Source organism: Trifolium pratense, linkage group LG2 (assembly GCF_020283565.1).
Source record: "Trifolium pratense cultivar HEN17-A07 linkage group LG2, ARS_RC_1.1, whole genome shotgun sequence".
In the NCBI taxonomy this organism is placed as follows: domain Eukaryota; kingdom Viridiplantae; phylum Streptophyta; class Magnoliopsida; order Fabales; family Fabaceae; genus Trifolium; species Trifolium pratense.
The window spans coordinates 56,126,399-56,144,685 of NC_060060.1; the positions used below are offsets into that span (position 1 = coordinate 56,126,399).

Consider the following 18,287-nt stretch of genomic DNA (forward strand, 5'->3'; position numbering starts at 1 on the left):
GCGTAATAAATTACGTTATTAAACCCATTTGAATTGGTCTGGTGTGGTATTAACTTGTGAATTGAGAGTTTACTCCTCCTTAAGGTCTCAAGTTCGATTCTCTATGCTACTAATTTGTGTGGGCTAATTTAGCTTCTTCAAAAAAAAAATGTTGCGCTATTAAACTTGTTTTTATTGCAAATTTTATTTTTCCAAAAAATTACTTCCTCTAGACCTTAATATAAGAAGAAATTCATTTTCTAGATACATTGAAATATTAATGTATCTAGTCTATGATATAGTTTAGATACATTAATATTTAAATGTATCTAAAAAGTGAACTTCCTATTATATTAACGATCGGATGGAGTACATTCGTAGATATAGAGGACACAATATTGTTATCTATAATTTTTTAAGGGCTTAATTAGTAAAATAGTCCCTTAAAGACATTTTTGATTTCACATTGGTCTCTTAAAGGAAAAAAGGTTTGAATAGGTCCCTTGAAAAAAAAGGTCTGATTAGGTCCCTTAAAGACATATCTGTTAATCAGTTTGGTCCTATTCAGACATTTTTTTAGGGACCAAATTGATTAACGAAGATGTCTTTAAGGGACCTATTCAGACTTTTTTTTATTTTTTTAAGGGACCTATTCAAACTTTTTTTTTCTTTAAGGGACCAACGTGAAACCAAAAATATCTTTAAGGGACCATTTTACTAATTAAGCCTTTTTTAAACTATTCTCATAAGGTCAACAGTCACCGGGTCGTCATTTGATTAAGATTGCATAGTCACCCTCCGGATGATATGAATGAATCCTGATATATTTGAACATTACTTTACGACTTCTACCAACCATATGGCAATCCTAAATATTTTCCGGTCCCTATAACTTGTTGCACACTCAAAGTATTAGCAATATAATTTTTTGTAGCTATGAGAACATTTCTGCTGCAATAAATTTCGGATTTCTGAAAGTTAACAAGTTGGTGAGAAGCTGCCTCATAGATGGCTAAAATATATCTCATAATTAAGGCTTCTTTTTCTGTTGCTCTAAAAAATAGAAAGCAATTATCCACAAAAATAGAGAGTAAGAAGACATATCTACATTCAAAATTGATTTTTAATGGTGAGATAAATCTTTTACCATAGATAAATTTGTTTATACCATTGGCTCAACATGTTTCACCATAAAATCAAATGAAATGTGATATGCTTATAAAAATGAAATGTGATATGAAATATAGATTCAATGGTAAGATTTATTGATTCAATAGTGAAAAGAAGTTTGTGCATGCGCGAAAGACTTTTCTCCCTTATGCAGCATAAACTTGCCTTTATTTTACTATGGAAAATGTTAAACAGTATTCTTAGGGCACTAGTTAAACATATTAATAAAGAAATTTTATTTTAGAATTTGTGCATTCAATATCTTAAAAATGTAAAAAATTATATTCTTAATGATAATTTTGTTTTTTATTTCATTTTTTGATATGCTTGACAAGTGCTCTGAGATATTTGTTTAAGATAAACGTTTACTAAAAATGACAACGGACAACCATTACACTTTGTTAGGAGGACCGTACTAGACTCGTGCAATAGATTTTTTATTTTTTTATAAAATACTAAAATAGATGAATTTTATAGTTTCTTTTAATCATTTATAGTTTTTATTTTTGGAATTTTGAATTTGATCTTATTCAATCTTATAAACTCGGCTTGTAAGATGTGAATTGTTTCACTTCTAATATCATCTTATAATTTTCGATTGAGTATAATTCAACCTTACAGAATCAATTTGTAAGATGAAATTGCTGCGATTTATAAATATATTTTTGTAAATAGTTAACATTTTGTATTTATCCAGCTGTTAAATATGATTTTCCTTTGGATTCATATGAATAATGTTGTCCAAATTGTATGGTATACCCCATTTTTCTTTGGGTTTGCTTGAACATATATTCCCAACACGTGAGGCTATGGCAAGTTGTTGCTTGTATTTTAAGTATTCTACAATGTGTGAACATGTCTTTGGCATTCCTGATGGGTTTTTTCTTGCAAAATTGCATTAGGTTTTTTATCATAATTATGTGTCCATCACTGTAGTTTATTTTTATTATTATTTTGAGTTAAATATGTCTTTCGTCCCTATAAATTTAACCAATTAATTTTGGTTTTTGTCCCTATAAAAATAATTGCCTAAATTAGATTTTTATCCCCTTAACTTATTTGTTGGTTCATATTGGTCTCATAACTAATTATTATTTCATTTCGGTTATCTAACGACTAACTATACTTCCGTCCACCAAACAAGTCATTTATGTTAAATTTTGTCAAAAACGTTTTTTTTTTTTTTTTGGTGAATCAATTTTGTCAAAAACGTTAATCTTCATCTATATGGAAAAATGTTAAATTTTGAAAAAATGGTTTGCTGTGATCTCTTAGATTTTGGTCTTTGGGCATTTTTGTCTTTTCACCTATTTTTTTCTTTTGCTGACTTGGTCAACTCATCCAACGTGGCACTTGCCACGTCACAATTTATTTTTCCAAAAGATCTAGTGAGGGACTAACACCTATGGGTTTAAATTTTATAGGGGCGAAATGGAAGAATTTGTTTAAATGAACTAATACCCAAATTCATCAATTTTAAAGGACTAAAAACACCTTTTACCATTTTTTTAGGACAAAATTTATGCACAGTTTCTTAAGTGCAGATTTTTTGTTCCCCAATAAAAAAATAACACCTGGACACCAACTCTTAGTGATAACTACATTTCTCTATGTGTTTAGTGCATTCCTATTTTCTCTCTTCTTCTCATATTTCCGGCAAAAAGTCTCTATCTTTTTTGCACTAGAAACTCTCGATTCCAACTCCTCTTATTTCATGTACCCATGAATAATTATTAGTGATATTAAGCCTTATATATGTTTCCATGTACATCGTTCCTATCTCTCTCTCTCTCTCTCTCACTTTCATGCACTCATATTTCCTCTTTATTTTTGCATTTTTGTGAGTGTAGGATTGCTAGTTTTGTCTATGGTGTGTCTTTGCCTCTATTTGTTGATATTCTCTCTAGAATGATCACACTTATCTTTATATTTCTTCTCTAAATGTAAAACATGGTGGTACAAATTATATGTAAACAAACTAAAGATTTATATACTCATAAATACACTTTTAATAAAAACACTATAATTATAAGTAATAACAACTGGTAAATTCATAATAATAATATAGTAACATAAAAGCTTTAGCTTACAAACTCGGAAAAACCAATATTTAGGTTACATGTTTACTTATTGTTTTGGCTTATAATATAAATACCTATTAATATTAATATGAGAATGAAAGTGAGAGCTAAAATGATTCATTATTGTCGAAAGAATTCAGTACACTCAAATTCGTGCAAAATTCACATGAAATCGTGTACCGAAGTACCAGAAAAACTAACATAATTATAGAAACTAAATAAATATTAAAACTGCATTTGGGCAGTGTCTATCACTTTGAAAATGAACAAACATCACCGACCCACCAATGAAGCAATGTAATACCCATTGTCCAATGTTGTTCTTTGCATTCTTGTTGTACACTATTTATAGTGTTTTCGTTCTTTCAAAACTTGTGAAAGTAGCGATGTGAGACTTTTTTTCTTCTACATACTTGTAACTTTCACAAAGCTCATATTTGTTAGTTATGTTATTAAGTAATTTGAATAAAAATTTTGGATTATACAATGAAACACGATTTATTATTACAAGAATGAGAAAACGTGTTCTTGATTGAAAAGTTGCGATCAGGTTTTCATACCTAGATTGTCTCTGACACCATCAGACGTAAGAATTCTTTTAAACTTCAACGAAGACAATTTCCTTTAATGTTTATTTTGTTATGAGTATTTATTTTTTATTTTTGTACAAAAGAGGGGCAAAACCCCATTTTAGTGGTTATTTTTAATAGTGCAAAAAGGTTAATATATTTTTTAAGAAAATACAATGATTGGGTTATCTATAACAATATATAAATGGGATAGGGGAGTTTGGGATGACTTGTTTTTAATTAACAAACTCACAATAACATAAAACATTTTTTTTGACATAAGTTAGACACAGACAGACGCGCTTGCCAGACCCGCTAGTTTTATAAAAAATATGATGATTTATTTAATTAAGAAAATAATACTTTGGATACTCTATATGAGCTTACCCAAAAAGACCTAATATTGTTGACTATTTTATTGATCCAATAATTTCCATCTTCTAAACCCTATTTTTCACTATTTTCGGCTCTTTTTCCTTCTATCCGTTTCGTTAACCGGTAATTTTTGAAAAAATTGAATTATTGAACACATGCACGGACGGAGCTAGAAGAGGCCACGGTCCCCCCTAAATATTTTTGAATATTTTTTTATACTAATATGGTATTATATTATTTGCTTAATTTCACTTTTGGTCCTCCTATTTTATTAAACTCATAAAAGGGGTCTTTTTTTTAATCAAATTTTTTGCTATGTTTTTATACTTGGTGTATATTTGATCCCAACATATGTTTTTCCAACTAAAAATAGTATTTTTGTACCAAAAAGGTGATTTATTGCCCCAATAATGAATTCAATAAAAAAAAAAAATTTCATATTAGAACTCGCCTTTTTATAATGTAAAATGTCGTAATTTTTATGGCAAAGTGCATAAATTAAGACCAAAATTACAATACATATAAAAATAAAGGCCAAAAAGTCGGACTTAAAAAACAAAATGGCCATAAATTCTTATATATGTCATGCTTTCAAAATTTAGTTTTTTTCTTTACTAACTTATATTTTTAAACGCGGTCCCCCTTAAGCTAAATTCTTGACTCCGTCCCTGAGCACATGTATCGGTGCCATGTGAGATTTGGACACATGCATGGGTCGATGTCCGTCGTATACCGACATCAACACCAACACCGACATCGACGCGTGTTGAAAATCCAACTTATGTCAATTGAAAGTGTCAGTATCACATAGTCGTAGATTAACCTAAGTGTTTTCACAAAATTTTGAAATCGATCAAGTTTTTTTTTCTTTTTTTGTAAATCATTCACAAAACTCAGTTCTCAAATAGATTGCTACATAAACTATTTAATGCTTTGAAGTTTGAATGAGATATGTGCAACATTTTTCACACTAAACCAATAGAGAAGATGAGTGTAGTTGTAGATAATGAGGAATAAAATTGTCTTAAGGAGTCTCGTAAGTGTAGCTCAAATGATAGCTATCAGGGATATTATTGGAGTGGCTAGGGTTCGAATCCCGGATTCCACATTTCTCCACATTTAAATGTGTGAGATTCTAGCCAATTGGCTACTTGACAAAAAAAAGCCTTAAGGAATAAGGATGAGTACAAGAAAAAATGATGAAAATGGAACTTTACAAATATTTGATTTTCCGTGAAATTGAGAAAAAGAGAGAAAAGAGGAATGCACGAAACATGGGAGGAGGAGAGAAAAGAGGAATGCACTAAATAGAGAGGGAAAATGCAGTTATCACTACCAGTAGGTGATGTGAAATACTTGTACATGTGTGGTTTTTTTTACTGGGGGAACATAAAAAACTGCACTGACGAAATTGTGGATAAATGTTGTCCTTTGTGTTATTATTCATTGAAGATTTTTTTAACAAATATGATATGAATCTTGAAAATATGTATTTTTCAAATTTAAACAATATGCTATGAAATTATGCTTTGAATGTGTTTTTTTTCTTAAGATTTTATCCTTTCCATAAAAATAGTACTAACATTGATTTTTTTGTTTACAAATAGTCGGGATCGAACCCATAATCTATAGCATATTATTCAAACTCCTCACTACTAGACCAAACCTAGCGGCTTAATACTAACATTGTTTATTTACTTTGATTAATTTTTTTTTTAATCTTTTATAATAAAAAATGGCATATATTGACACGTGTCATCCTATTATTTGTCATCTCAATTAAAAACTGAGTCCACCAGGTGTCATGTTAGCTTTCCATCTAGAAAATAAGTAGGTGGACTAACTTTGGTAACAAAAGTAAATGGTAGCATTTTTAACGACATTTCTTTGAAATGTAGGAGCTATTGTTAAAACACCGGAGTGGATTGTTTACCGTGATCACCCCTATATTTCTTTGAAATCTCAGTTTATTGTTAAAACACCTTCAAATAAAAATTAAAAAAAATATATAAAAAGAAAAGAGATGATGATTTATTGACTGAGATTTAGGGGTGATTCTATCTGAACTAATCCAAAAGTAAACCGTAAACCGAACCAATTCAAACCAAAATTGAAAAAAACTGCATTTAGTTTTAACTGCACAAATCATTTTTCATCTAAACCGCACAGTTTGGTTTGATTTGCGATTTTCATTTTAAAAAACCGAACCAAACCAAACTGCAATACTTAACTTAACTCTATCAACCCAAATCGACTCAATAAAACAGTAGGCTGTCAGAACAAATCATTTCACGCGATCCATGACTATATAGTTGGTATTAAAAATAAGTTATTATGTATATACAATTTATGTATATGCATATTGTATCATGTAAACAATAAAATAAATTAAAATTTTCTATGTTTATTTTGTAACAAGTTAGAAATATTATCATATTTTTTATATCGTGATAAACCGCACAAACCGAACCAACCCTAACCGCATTGGTTTGGTTTGATTTGAATGACTTTTTAAAAATCAACCGAACCAAACCGAACCGCATGCATTTTTATCTCGCGGTTAGAATGACTTTTATGTTCAAAACTGAATCAAACCACACCGCGAACACCCCTACTGAGATTGAAACCGGAGAAAATCCAATGGATAGTACGAGGAATCTTTTCCCTAAAAAAACAAACAAAATATAGTCTATTACTAATATATTAAAATCGATTATCATCAAAATTACTAATTTATCTTTATTACTTTTAACCATGTTGCAAGTTTTATATCCTTTATTTTAATTTTACTAAAAAAAATTGAAAAAAAAAATTGAAAAAATATAAGATAAATACAAAAAAAAAATGATATGCTTAAAAATAGAAATAAAAGAGATTATAGATCGAAAAAAAAACAGAAAATTCTATACCCATAAAAATAGAAACAAACAAATTAACACGATCAACTCAATAATATATTAAAATAAAAAAAAGAATAAAATAGTCAATAAAAAAATTATAGAAAAAATAAGATGAATATGCATAAAGTTAATTATAATAATAATAATACGGAGTAATACAATAAAGTTAATTACTATCAGATTTACTAAATTATCCTAAATATTCCTAATCAAATTTCTAATTTTTTATTAAAAAATATATACGGAACTATTATTTGTGACAGATACATAAAAATTTGGATAATTTAGCATTGATAATTATAATCAAATTTATTCATTTAATATTTTTTACAAAAAATAACACAATAGTTTCATTTATATTTTACCAATATTATATAATTTTTTTTAAATATTTTATTATAAATAAATTTTATATCATAATATAATGACAAACTTAAATATGGAATAAAAGTCAATGACCCGTGCGAATGTACAAATTTTTAAACTAGTAGATATTAAAAACATATTTTATCGGGTTCGCCATCTGTCACATCACATCAGCTTTCGGTCTAAAAATAAATAGAGAGATTAAATTTAATAATAGGATCCATAAAAAAATAATTAATAATAGGAATATTTTTTTTAGCAACAAAAATATTTTATTAAAAACTCAACATAACATAAGGAATATTGTTTTTTTTTTTTGACAAACTATAATCTTTTTAAAATGCAGGAACTATCATTAAAAACATATTTAAATCTTCTTATAAAAAAAATATTTAAATCTTATTATTAAAAAAAGACTTAAATCTTAAATAAAATTAGCCCTATGACTGAGAAGAGACGAAGAAAAAGAAAATGCGAACAAAATTTTAAAAAAATCAAAATATATCAAAAAAAAAAAAAAAAGTGTGCAGCCCACGGAACAGAGTAGTACAAAAGACAAACCCTAACTGCGTTCTTTCTCCACAATAATACGGCAACCTCTTCTTGGTCGCCGTCGTATTCTCCACCGTACTCATCTTCATCGCCGCATCAGGTATTCTTCTCTTCACCATATCTAACCCTACGCTCTCTTTCTTCCTCAACTTCAAAACCAATTCCCCCAAATTAGTTTGTCAATTTTAAGTTCCAATTTTATGGTAAAATTGATATCGTATCATGTTACTAGTTTTTCCCCTTAGGGTTTTCTATTATTGAAGTTATTGTTAGTATTATTATTAGGTTGTGTTGTTGAGATTAAATTAAGCACCAGAAATATGAGGATAAACTATGTGCATGTTTTGTAGAAAGTTATCTCAAATGCAGAAAAGAAATTTATAATTTTTTGACTAGGTTATTTTCAAGTGAGTAATTCACTTTGAAAATGTAGTGAGTACTGAGTAATATGAGAAAAAAATACAAAAGATTTGGGGACATAATCCCTTACCCGGTAGAGTTTCGTACGGTAGTGAGTAATATTAAATTGTTGATAAACAAAATTATTGATATTATAAAGATCAGCACTAATGCACTGGATCTCATCAGAACTCCGCAGTTAAGCAAGTCTTGTTGCCCACATATCGAGTATGTGCGGGTCACAAGTCACCTGATTATATATATCAGGTGCTAGTATTGTGGATAGTCTAGGTGCTTTTACTCAACTCGTTAAGGTTCCTTTCTAGGAAAGGGCTAAAGGGGTGTGAACCCTCTCCTTGAGAGTCAAGGGTCTCCGGAACGTTCTTTGAATTTATTTCCATTTGACAGTTATTCTTTAGTTTGTTTTTCTGATAAGAATTCTAATACTTTTGATCTTTTCCATTTCAGTACTTTGGTTAAAGATTTTTGTCAATCTCAACCATGGCAACTAGTAAGTGTGACATGTACTTGCATATACATATATTACATGCTTTATGGTCTTTTCTGTTGGGAATCCTTTTTATTATTTAAATTAAGATATTGAATATATTATGGGTTTTCTGCAGGACTTCAGTTTGAGAATAATTGTGATATTGGAGTGTTCTCTAAACTTACCAATGCCTATTGTATGGTTGCCATTGGAGGTTCTGAAAGCTTCTACAGGTTTTCATTCTTTTCAGACTAATGAAAATAAGTTCCTGGGACAATTTAATTTATAATCTAAGTTACTAGGATTTGATTTCAAATGATTTCAAATTGTTGTGTTGATTTTCTAAATGAATAATATGGTACTTGATACAGTGTTTTTGAATCCGAGTTATCTGGTGTTATCCCTGTGGTGAAGACATCCATTGCTGGCACTCGTATTGTTGGCCGTCTTTGTGCTGGTAAAGCTTTTCTTACCCTCATTTACTGTTGGTTTATGAACGAGTAGTCTTTCCTGAGATAACTCTGACCTATTTCCTTCTGTCATGTAATCATTTTATCATACCTAATTACCGTACCTTTCCACTGACTTGTAGGAAACAAGAACGGACTTCTCTTGCCCCATACCACCACAGACCAAGGTAATTCCTATTGTTGTTATATATGTTGATTTTATTTTTGGTACTTTTATGATGCTATTTTAATACGATGTACTATGGCTTATTCGAACACATTTGTAACTTCCCTTTTCCTCCAAATATCATATATTAAACTGTTACTCAGCATTTATGGTTATATAATGGCTATAATGCCATACAAATATGAACTTATGTATTTATCGTATTTTCATGGTTATTGATGCAGAACTTCAACATTTGAGAAACAGTCTACCTGATCAAGTTGTTGTTCAGAGGATAGAAGAAAAATTATCTGCTTTGGGAAATTGTATTGCATGTAATGACCACGTGGCCCTCACTCACACTGATCTTGACAGGGTACTATTTCATTCAAGATTAAAGACTGTTTTCCTCTATTAATCAGTTATTCATGTTTAGGATTAGATATAGACTTGAAAGCATGGATGTTGAATAAGGAAATGGGCAAATTAGAACATAAACACTGCCAGTCTTTCTAACATGATCACCATAAATTTTGACAACTCAATCAAACAAGTCCATGTTTATAATTTCAACCTTAATACTTCAATTCTCTGTTAAGAATCTTATTAAGCTTTATTTGTCTCCAAATTTGTTCTTTTATTGTGATACCTTTGAAGCTGATTTCTCATATATAAGGGTGGGAGTCATTATTAACACACTGCTCATATATGATATGATCAAAAGTTTCTCATTAAAGCTTCAAAGTATCTCTCTTGTTTGTTATGAATTTTATATATGAATCTTGGGTTACTTTTTATTCATTATGAAATAATTTGTTCAGGAAACTGAAGAGATAATTGCCGATGTTCTTGGAGTAGAAGTTTTCAGGCAGACCATTGCTGGTAATATTCTTGTTGGGAGTTTCTGTTCCCTTTCCAATAGAGGTGGTTTGGTGAGTACAAAAATGCTTTCTTTTCCTCAAAATTCCTATTTTTTATTCCATCTATACTGTCTTTTGATCATATTCATACACTCGATGCAGGTCCATCCTCACACTTCCATAGAAGATTTGGATGAACTTTCTACGCTTCTTCAAGTTCCTTTGGTCGCCGGAACTGTGAACCGAGGTAGTGAAGTGATAGCTGCTGGAATGATAGTTAATGATTGGACAGCATTTTGTGGTTCAGACACCACAGCAACAGAGCTCTCTGTAATTGAGAGTGTTTTCAAGCTGAGAGACTCGCAGCCTAGTGTCATAGTGGATGAGATGAGAAAATCACTCATTGATAGCTATGTCTGAAAGATGCTAATATAGTAATGACTTGGTAAGATGTTGAGTTTTTGTTATAGTTTGTCTAATGCAATTATGAGATGAGGAAATCACTCATTGATGATAGCTAAGTCTGAAAATTGGTAATAGTAATGACTTTTGGTAAGCTGTTTTTTAAATTTTGGTTATAGTTTTGTCATGTAATGTGAACATGTATGTTCAAAAAAAGGTTGGTTGTACTTTTCCTTGTTTATTGTATCACTTATTGATTGTTGGGATCTATAAATCCAAGGCATATTTGTTTTAATTGTCCCTCTTAATCAATTATAGAGAGCTAGTGGAAATAAGCTATTTTAAGCTTATGAACATTTATAATCTGTTTTTCTAATTTTTGTTCAAATAAGTCCAAGGTATGAAAAACTAGTACAATTGAGAGGTGTGACCTACGTCCTATTTAAACATTGATAATCATACAATGTGTCCGTCTCTAAAATCAAAAGTTATATAACTTTGAAAAACGAACAAATTATATACAATGATTCTCTAAAGTTATACTCCCTCCGGGTATATAAGAACTTTGGAATTTTTTTTTTCCTTTTTATAAGAAACACTCTTTAAATGCATTTTTTATCAAATAAATAATTTCTTGTATACCCTTATTAAATTGTATAAAATGCAACCTATTCCAATGTGTCTGAGTAATTAATGTTTATGCATTAATTACTCTGACACATTTCCAAGGTTAGTTATAATACATAACATTTTAAAATTTTTAATAAAAAATATATGTCTTCTTGTTATGTGTATTTTTTTCAATGTATTCCTTATGGTGGATTCTAGGGTGAGGGCTCTAACAAGTCCCTCATCGGTGTACCACTTAATTTCACCGTTGGATTAAATTAATCTACTTGATCTAATATTTCATCACCACATCAGATCCAGTTTCTTCCTCACAGTGTTTGGCAGTTCTCTCACTGGAAGTTTTTGTGTTTTCTCTCTGTCAACCGCCCGCATATAATCTACCAGTATAGGTTTAGAATTGAAATTTATTTTTTCATCGAAACATAGTCCAGAAAAATTGATCAGCAAAAAAGACATCAACCACCCATTTTGAAAATTAATTAAATCTTGCATTAAAGAAACAAAGAACAAAAAAATTGATAGAACAATAACGGTGGCAAGCTTCAGAAAGGTATACAATGAAATATGGATAACATTATTGATTATGCTTCACACTTAAAAGCAATTGTAGTAAGTTGAGAAGCATCATTATTAAGAATATAAGTTCTTTTGTTTGACAGTTCTTTTAATTAAATACAGACAATGGAAGGAAAAAGAACAAAGAGAGGAAAAAAAGTGCAGCCATGGAAAGAGATTGATCAGATCTACGAGGAAGAGAGAAAGAAATTGGATCTGGTGTGGTGATGAAATATTAGATCAAGTAGGTTAATTTAATCCAACGGTGATATTAAGTGGTACACCGGTGAAGGACTTGATAGAGTCCTCACCCTAGAATCCACCATTCCTTATATATAGGATCGGAGGAAGTATAATTTGATGCAGACACCGAACATGACACTAATGCATCAACATTATTGATAATAATTTGAGAAAAACTATTGAACTACTTAGAATATAACATCTAATTAAGACAAGAAACAAAATCAAATTATATAATGTGTCTCTAAAGTTAATTAAGACAAGAAACGATTGTATATAATGTGTCTGCATTAGTGTCTCTAAAGTTATATAACTTTTCAAAGCCTAAACATAAAACAAACAGATTATATACAATGGCCAATGTAAAGTTTTCTTCTATAAACAAAATCAAATCATAAAACAAGATACTAGCAAGTTGGTTAGCTTTGATTTTTCTTTGATGCAAATGTCTTTCCTTAATTTTTTGGATCTTGTAATTTAGTGGCTAAATTTTTTATTTTTAAAGTGAATAAATAAGATGTCCGGAGTTTGAATCTCAACCCCTACTTATAAAATACAATGTCTCTACTATGGTCATGCTAAACAGTGCCTCCGGGATTCTTCAATGACACAGATTCTTCTCGTTGTCTTGTACTGCGCAGACATTAAAACACAAAGCTACTACCACTCAGATTGCTCTATTTGATCCAAGAATTTTGAAGGACAGTTCATTCAATGTTGAGTATTGCTGCAAACAAACTTCGTATTCTCCACAATATGTTCTGATAATCAGCAAGGGCTTCCTAAGAAAAACTCTTCTCCTAGCTAGATACTACAATCTAATGGAGGAAAAAGAAGGTGCTTTGTTTGAACTTGCACCAGAAAGCTTCAGTAAACAAACCTTCATACAACATGACAGGAACATGCTATTTTCAACGCCGATTTATTGAACTGAAACCTTTAGTGACCAATGAGTATCATATGCAAGGTTAACAACAAACACCAACAAAAGCATGGCCACACCATTTTAAATAAGCTCCAATCAAACCAAAGCAGCTCATAAGAAATCTCCAAAAAATAGTAATTTCCAACAGATTTTTCAATTCTTAGAGTATACTAACACCAACAGAGGGATATCAACATTCACTTTGTCAAATTGAAGCAGCAATCAACTAAAAGCTCAATTAGAGATCTAAAACCACTTTCACATGAATTAAATATGAATGGCTACTTTAGTACAATAAATATTAATATAAAACAGCAAAGTTACATCAACATGGATTAAGGATAAAGCTCAATTAGAGATCTAAAACCAAATGTGGGGAATATCTTGTAAGATTTGAATCCAGCTTGTAAGAAAAGTTGCTTCCATTCCTTTTCATTTCTCTCTTTTCCATTGAGACTGGTCATCATAGTCACATCAAGTAAAAGCTTTACTTCTGTCATTTCATGCTCATCTTCTTTTTCATTTATTACTACATCTATGATGATCACTTTTCCTCCTTTCCCTTTTCTTGATATAGCATTCTTGCAATTTTTTAGTATCTTTATGCAATCTTCATCACTCCAATTGTGTAAAACCCACTGCAAAAATAGTAATCCATATAGTAGTTCATTAGAAACTGACAATAAATTTTTCTAATGATATTTATACTGCATTAATGAAGAGTACTAGGATGCAGACACCGAACACGACACTAATGCATCAACATTATTGATAATAATTTGAGAAAAAGCGATTGAACTACTTAGAATATAACATCTAATTAAGACAAGAAAATGGCGTCGTCATAATTCTTGTTGAATGATATACATACCTTGAGCATAACGGCATCAGCTTGTGGGATAGATTTAAACATGTTTCCACCAACAAAACTCAAGTTATTGCTTCCTGATAAACCAGAAACAACCTGTGGAAGGTCCAAGACAATGTACTTGAGCTCTGGAAACGCCTCGCATATAATTTTAGCTGTGTTTCCAGTTCCACCACCAACATCGACCAACGAACCAATCCCTTCAAAAACAGACCTACAATCTCTCAAAGCCAACCTCACGACATGAGAATCACTTTCCATAGCCTCATTAAAAGTATTCAAGTATGCAGAATTTTGATGAATAAAATCCCAATAACTTTCGGGGCCTAATGCAGTCTCAACAACTGTGAGATCCTCCCCAGAAGTCCATTTCGCCAAATGATTGTAGGAATCAACGAGAATGGGAGTGTTTAGTAACCGAACCATGGAAGATAAACAATGATCAGTGCCAGAGACAAGAAGTTGTGATGTTGGAGTAAGAGCATATCTTTCTTGGTTGTCTTGAATTTTGACAATTGCAAAGAAATCAATGTGTGCTAATAATCGCATGAATCGTTGGACGCATGTTTGTTTGGATTGTGGAACTTTAAGAGCTGAAACAAGCTCGGAAAGAGTAATGGGTTGGGCATGATTGTGGATGATATCTGGTATTTTAAGGTCAATGGCCCATTTGACAGACATGGGATTGAGGAAGCTGTACATGACTTTGTACAAGTGTGCTTGAGCTTGGAAAAGCTCACTTGCATTGTATAAGCCATTTTTAGAAGCCATTTGATTTGAACTAATTTGTGTTGTTTTGTAATAAACTTGTGCTCTGCTATGAATGAACTAAAGAAGTGTGCTCTGCTATTTATATACTCATCGGTTGGTTCAACACAGTTTGTTTGTTCTACTATACTAAACAAATACTAAACTATAGATACATAAAACGTGGTACACGTCAAGCTGCTCTTTTTTGAATTCTACACATGTCAACGCGTGAATGTGTGGTTGTGTGCAAAATTTGTCTATACTATACTATACTATGTGTGTGTAAAATAATGAAATGAATAATAAGGGTTTGGTCCACTCCACTCCACGCATTGAGTCATGTGTTCACAGTATGACTTGTATGAGCATTAAAATAACGGAGCTTATAAATTTATACTAATATATACATTCACATGGTGTTAACTGTTTGGAGAGGAACTGCGAGCTGAGATTTATCTAACTAGGTTTTTATTATATCGTTGTCCCATCAATTTTGCTCTTTGAATCTTGATGGGCTGATCACTTTTGATTCGAGATCAACAAAGCTAAATTCTTTTTCTTTTCTCTCTCTCCATCTTCAACATCGTAATCTCCTCTTCTACACCTCCACACTTCCACACTTCCGACCACCCCATCGCAACCTTGCATCTTCGACTGCGCGGCTTCCTCAACAGCGAGGAAACCTCCAAAATTCTGTTCGGAGATTCGACGTAATACTCCTCCGACTTGATTCATCGTCGCCGCCGTCGTTGTTATTTGCGGAGAAGAATTCATTGATGCTTTCCGTTTATCTCTTTCTCATGAGTTGATTCCAATACTCATTTAGGTAATAGATTCAAAAAGGGTTTATGACATCGAACATGATTTTTTTTTTTTTTTTTTTTCCTTTTTTTTTTTTATTTATTTATTTATGCACGTTTTCTTATTTTCTTTCAAAATTTAACAAATAAAAATATCAACAGCAACATAAAAAATCAAATAATCTATTGATTTTATTTCAAATCAAGACTGAATAATAAACTTGTGAACCAGTAGTGAATTTAGATATGTCACCTTAGCACCAAACAGCCCCATAAGCACCTATTTATGTAATTAAATTATTCTGTGTCAAGTAATCAAATTAAAATTTATCTACATCTATATTTTACTATTTCAAGATTATTGGATTTCTTTTTAACAATATTAGAAAGAAGAAGATGAGAGATATGAAGTATTGAGTTTTTTGTTTGTTTTGTTTTGGTTCTAGTCCTCTTTTTAACAATAGTACAATATTGTCAGACAAAGGCTAAGTAGAACTTGACAATTGATATTTTATTCGTGTTCTATGTATATAAACCACTAATAGAAAAAATTTAAAAGTATGAAACCACATTTTGAAGAAACCACATAAACGTGAATAAGAGAAACAAGAAATTACGTGAAAGAATAAAAAGTCATTCGTAACTCAAATGGTTAATATTTGTAACTCATGTCATTTATGTAAGTAGGACTAGTATTTGCCTATAAATATTGGACTTTATAAATTTTTCAAAACACACATCAATCAAACAAACTATTATTTTACCCAATTTATCCCCTCAGCATTAAAGATCAACCACCATCATTAGCATTAAAGAGGTGAGGCCAACATAGACCTAATAAACACTTGGGTCATGTTAACATGTGCACCAAGGGCACATGTTAAGATTCTAAATATAGAAAATTGCATTTAATGTTAGAAAAAAAATTTAATGTTTAAAAAGTTAAATGCACAAATTTCAATATATTATTTCTACTTTTGCTTCCTTAACATGTGCCTTTGGTGCACATGTTAACATTTTCCTAAACACTTTCATCACATAGTACATGTGCCTAATATACACATATGATTTGTCAAGCGTCTCAACATTAAAGATCAACCACCATCATTAGCATTAAAGAGGTCAGACCAACATAGATCTAATAAATTTTCATCACAAAGTACATGTACCTAATATACACATATGATCTGTAAAGTGTCTCAGCATTAAAGATCAACCACCATCATTAGCATCAAAGAGGTCATGTGGCCAACATAGACCTAATAAACTTTCATCACACATGTGCCATGTTTTTTTGGTAGACAGACGAAATGACAAAATCGTTGAAAACTCACACACAAAGTGGAGTGATTGGGGTTCGAACCCCGGTCATGGCGTTCGACACTAACAATTTCGACATTTCTGCCAGTTGAACTAGAATTTGTGGACATCTTCATAATTATTCACCCGAAATCAGTCCTCCAATCTTAAATGCGCCAAACCATTTACAAACCATAACCCGGACTTTTGATGACTAGCACTTTATATTCTCGAAATGCTTCGGAAACTAATGATCCCTTTGATCTTCCCACTATGCGGCGGCGCCCCATTGGCTTCCTCCCATACTCATGGCAATGATGGCATTAGATACTTATTACAAATTTTCAAAGCCGCTCTTTTATTCATTAAATACTTAACATCATTTTTCAAAACTTAATCATAGAATGTGCATTGGAATTTGCACGCATTAATTGCAAAGTCATTTTCCAAAGCTTAATTATGAAGTGTGCATTAGAAATTTACATATATTTAATTATGAAGTCATTTTTCAAAACTTTTAATCATAAAGTGTACATTGTAAATTTGAATGCTTTGATTTGTAAAACAACGGTCGTACATGTATCTTCATCACCATTCTATTCTAAATCCCTTACTTTTCAAGTGTTGGATATTCTTTAGAGCATACACATCCATAACACCCATTTGAGTTCTTTAAATGAGTCCCATTCATTTTTTATACTATTTCACACTTCCCAATTATTTAAAACCAAAACTACATTTTTTAAATATCCATACAACTCATCAAAAATTCTCAAATGAGTCCCACTAAATACCACATTTATACTTTATATTAAGTTAATGTAATTTAATTTATTTTTTTAATTTATTCCATTGCCAAAACAACAGCAAAGCACCGTGCTTCTGCAATTGAACGATGCAAGTTTATGCACGTTCCTTATACATGAATTATTGGTTCACCTCTGACACAAAGTATTGGAAAAACTGTAGAAACGTTTTCATAGCAGGCGATAAGTGTGCTCTTAAACCCTTCTTAAAAATCCTAATTCCGGTAAAACCAATCACCCAATGCAAAAAGTGCCAAACCATTTACAATCTCTAATGATAAGTGACGACTTTCGATGACCAACACTTCATATTCTCGAAATGCTTGGAAACGGATCACCCTTTGATCTTCTCACTATGGAGAGCCTCATTGGCCTCCACTCATACTCATGACATTAAAATTTTAACACCATTTGTCAAAGACACTCTCTTGTTCATTAAATACTTAACACCAAAGTGTGCATTGGAAATACACATCAATTTCAGCCATTTCCCAAAGCTTAATTGAAGTGTGCATTGAAAATTTGCACACATTAATTGTAAAGTCAATTTTCAAAGCTTTTAATCATGAAGTGTGCATTAGAAATTTGAATGCATTTATTGATTGTAAAACATCACTCGTACATGTATTTTCGTAATCATTCCATTCTACTCC

The 18,287-nt window shown here is 31.0% G+C and overlaps 2 protein-coding genes across 2 annotated transcripts; one reads left to right on the forward strand and one right to left on the reverse strand.

Moving 5' to 3' along the window:
* Positions 1 to 7,918: 7,918 nt before the first annotated feature.
* LOC123909134 (eukaryotic translation initiation factor 6-2) lies at positions 7,919 to 11,053 on the forward strand. Its single transcript, XM_045959905.1, has 8 exons — positions 7,919 to 8,092; positions 8,860 to 8,902; positions 9,018 to 9,114; positions 9,253 to 9,338; positions 9,474 to 9,518; positions 9,742 to 9,872; positions 10,318 to 10,428; positions 10,519 to 11,053. The coding sequence occupies exons 2-8, from the start codon at positions 8,893 to 8,895 to the stop codon at positions 10,774 to 10,776; spliced, it is 738 nt and encodes a 245-aa protein (XP_045815861.1). The 5' UTR covers positions 7,919 to 8,092; positions 8,860 to 8,892; the 3' UTR covers positions 10,777 to 11,053.
* A 2,268-nt stretch (positions 11,054 to 13,321) lies between these two features.
* LOC123910408 (isoflavone-7-O-methyltransferase 9-like) lies at positions 13,322 to 15,092 on the reverse strand. The gene is made up of 2 exons (XM_045961504.1): positions 13,983 to 15,092; positions 13,322 to 13,749 (listed from the first exon to the last, which is right to left on the reverse strand). Exons 1-2 carry the CDS (start codon positions 14,748 to 14,750, stop codon positions 13,447 to 13,449), a joined length of 1,071 nt encoding a protein of 356 aa, XP_045817460.1. The 5' UTR covers positions 14,751 to 15,092; the 3' UTR covers positions 13,322 to 13,446.
* Between the last annotated feature and the right edge of the window lie 3,195 nt (positions 15,093 to 18,287).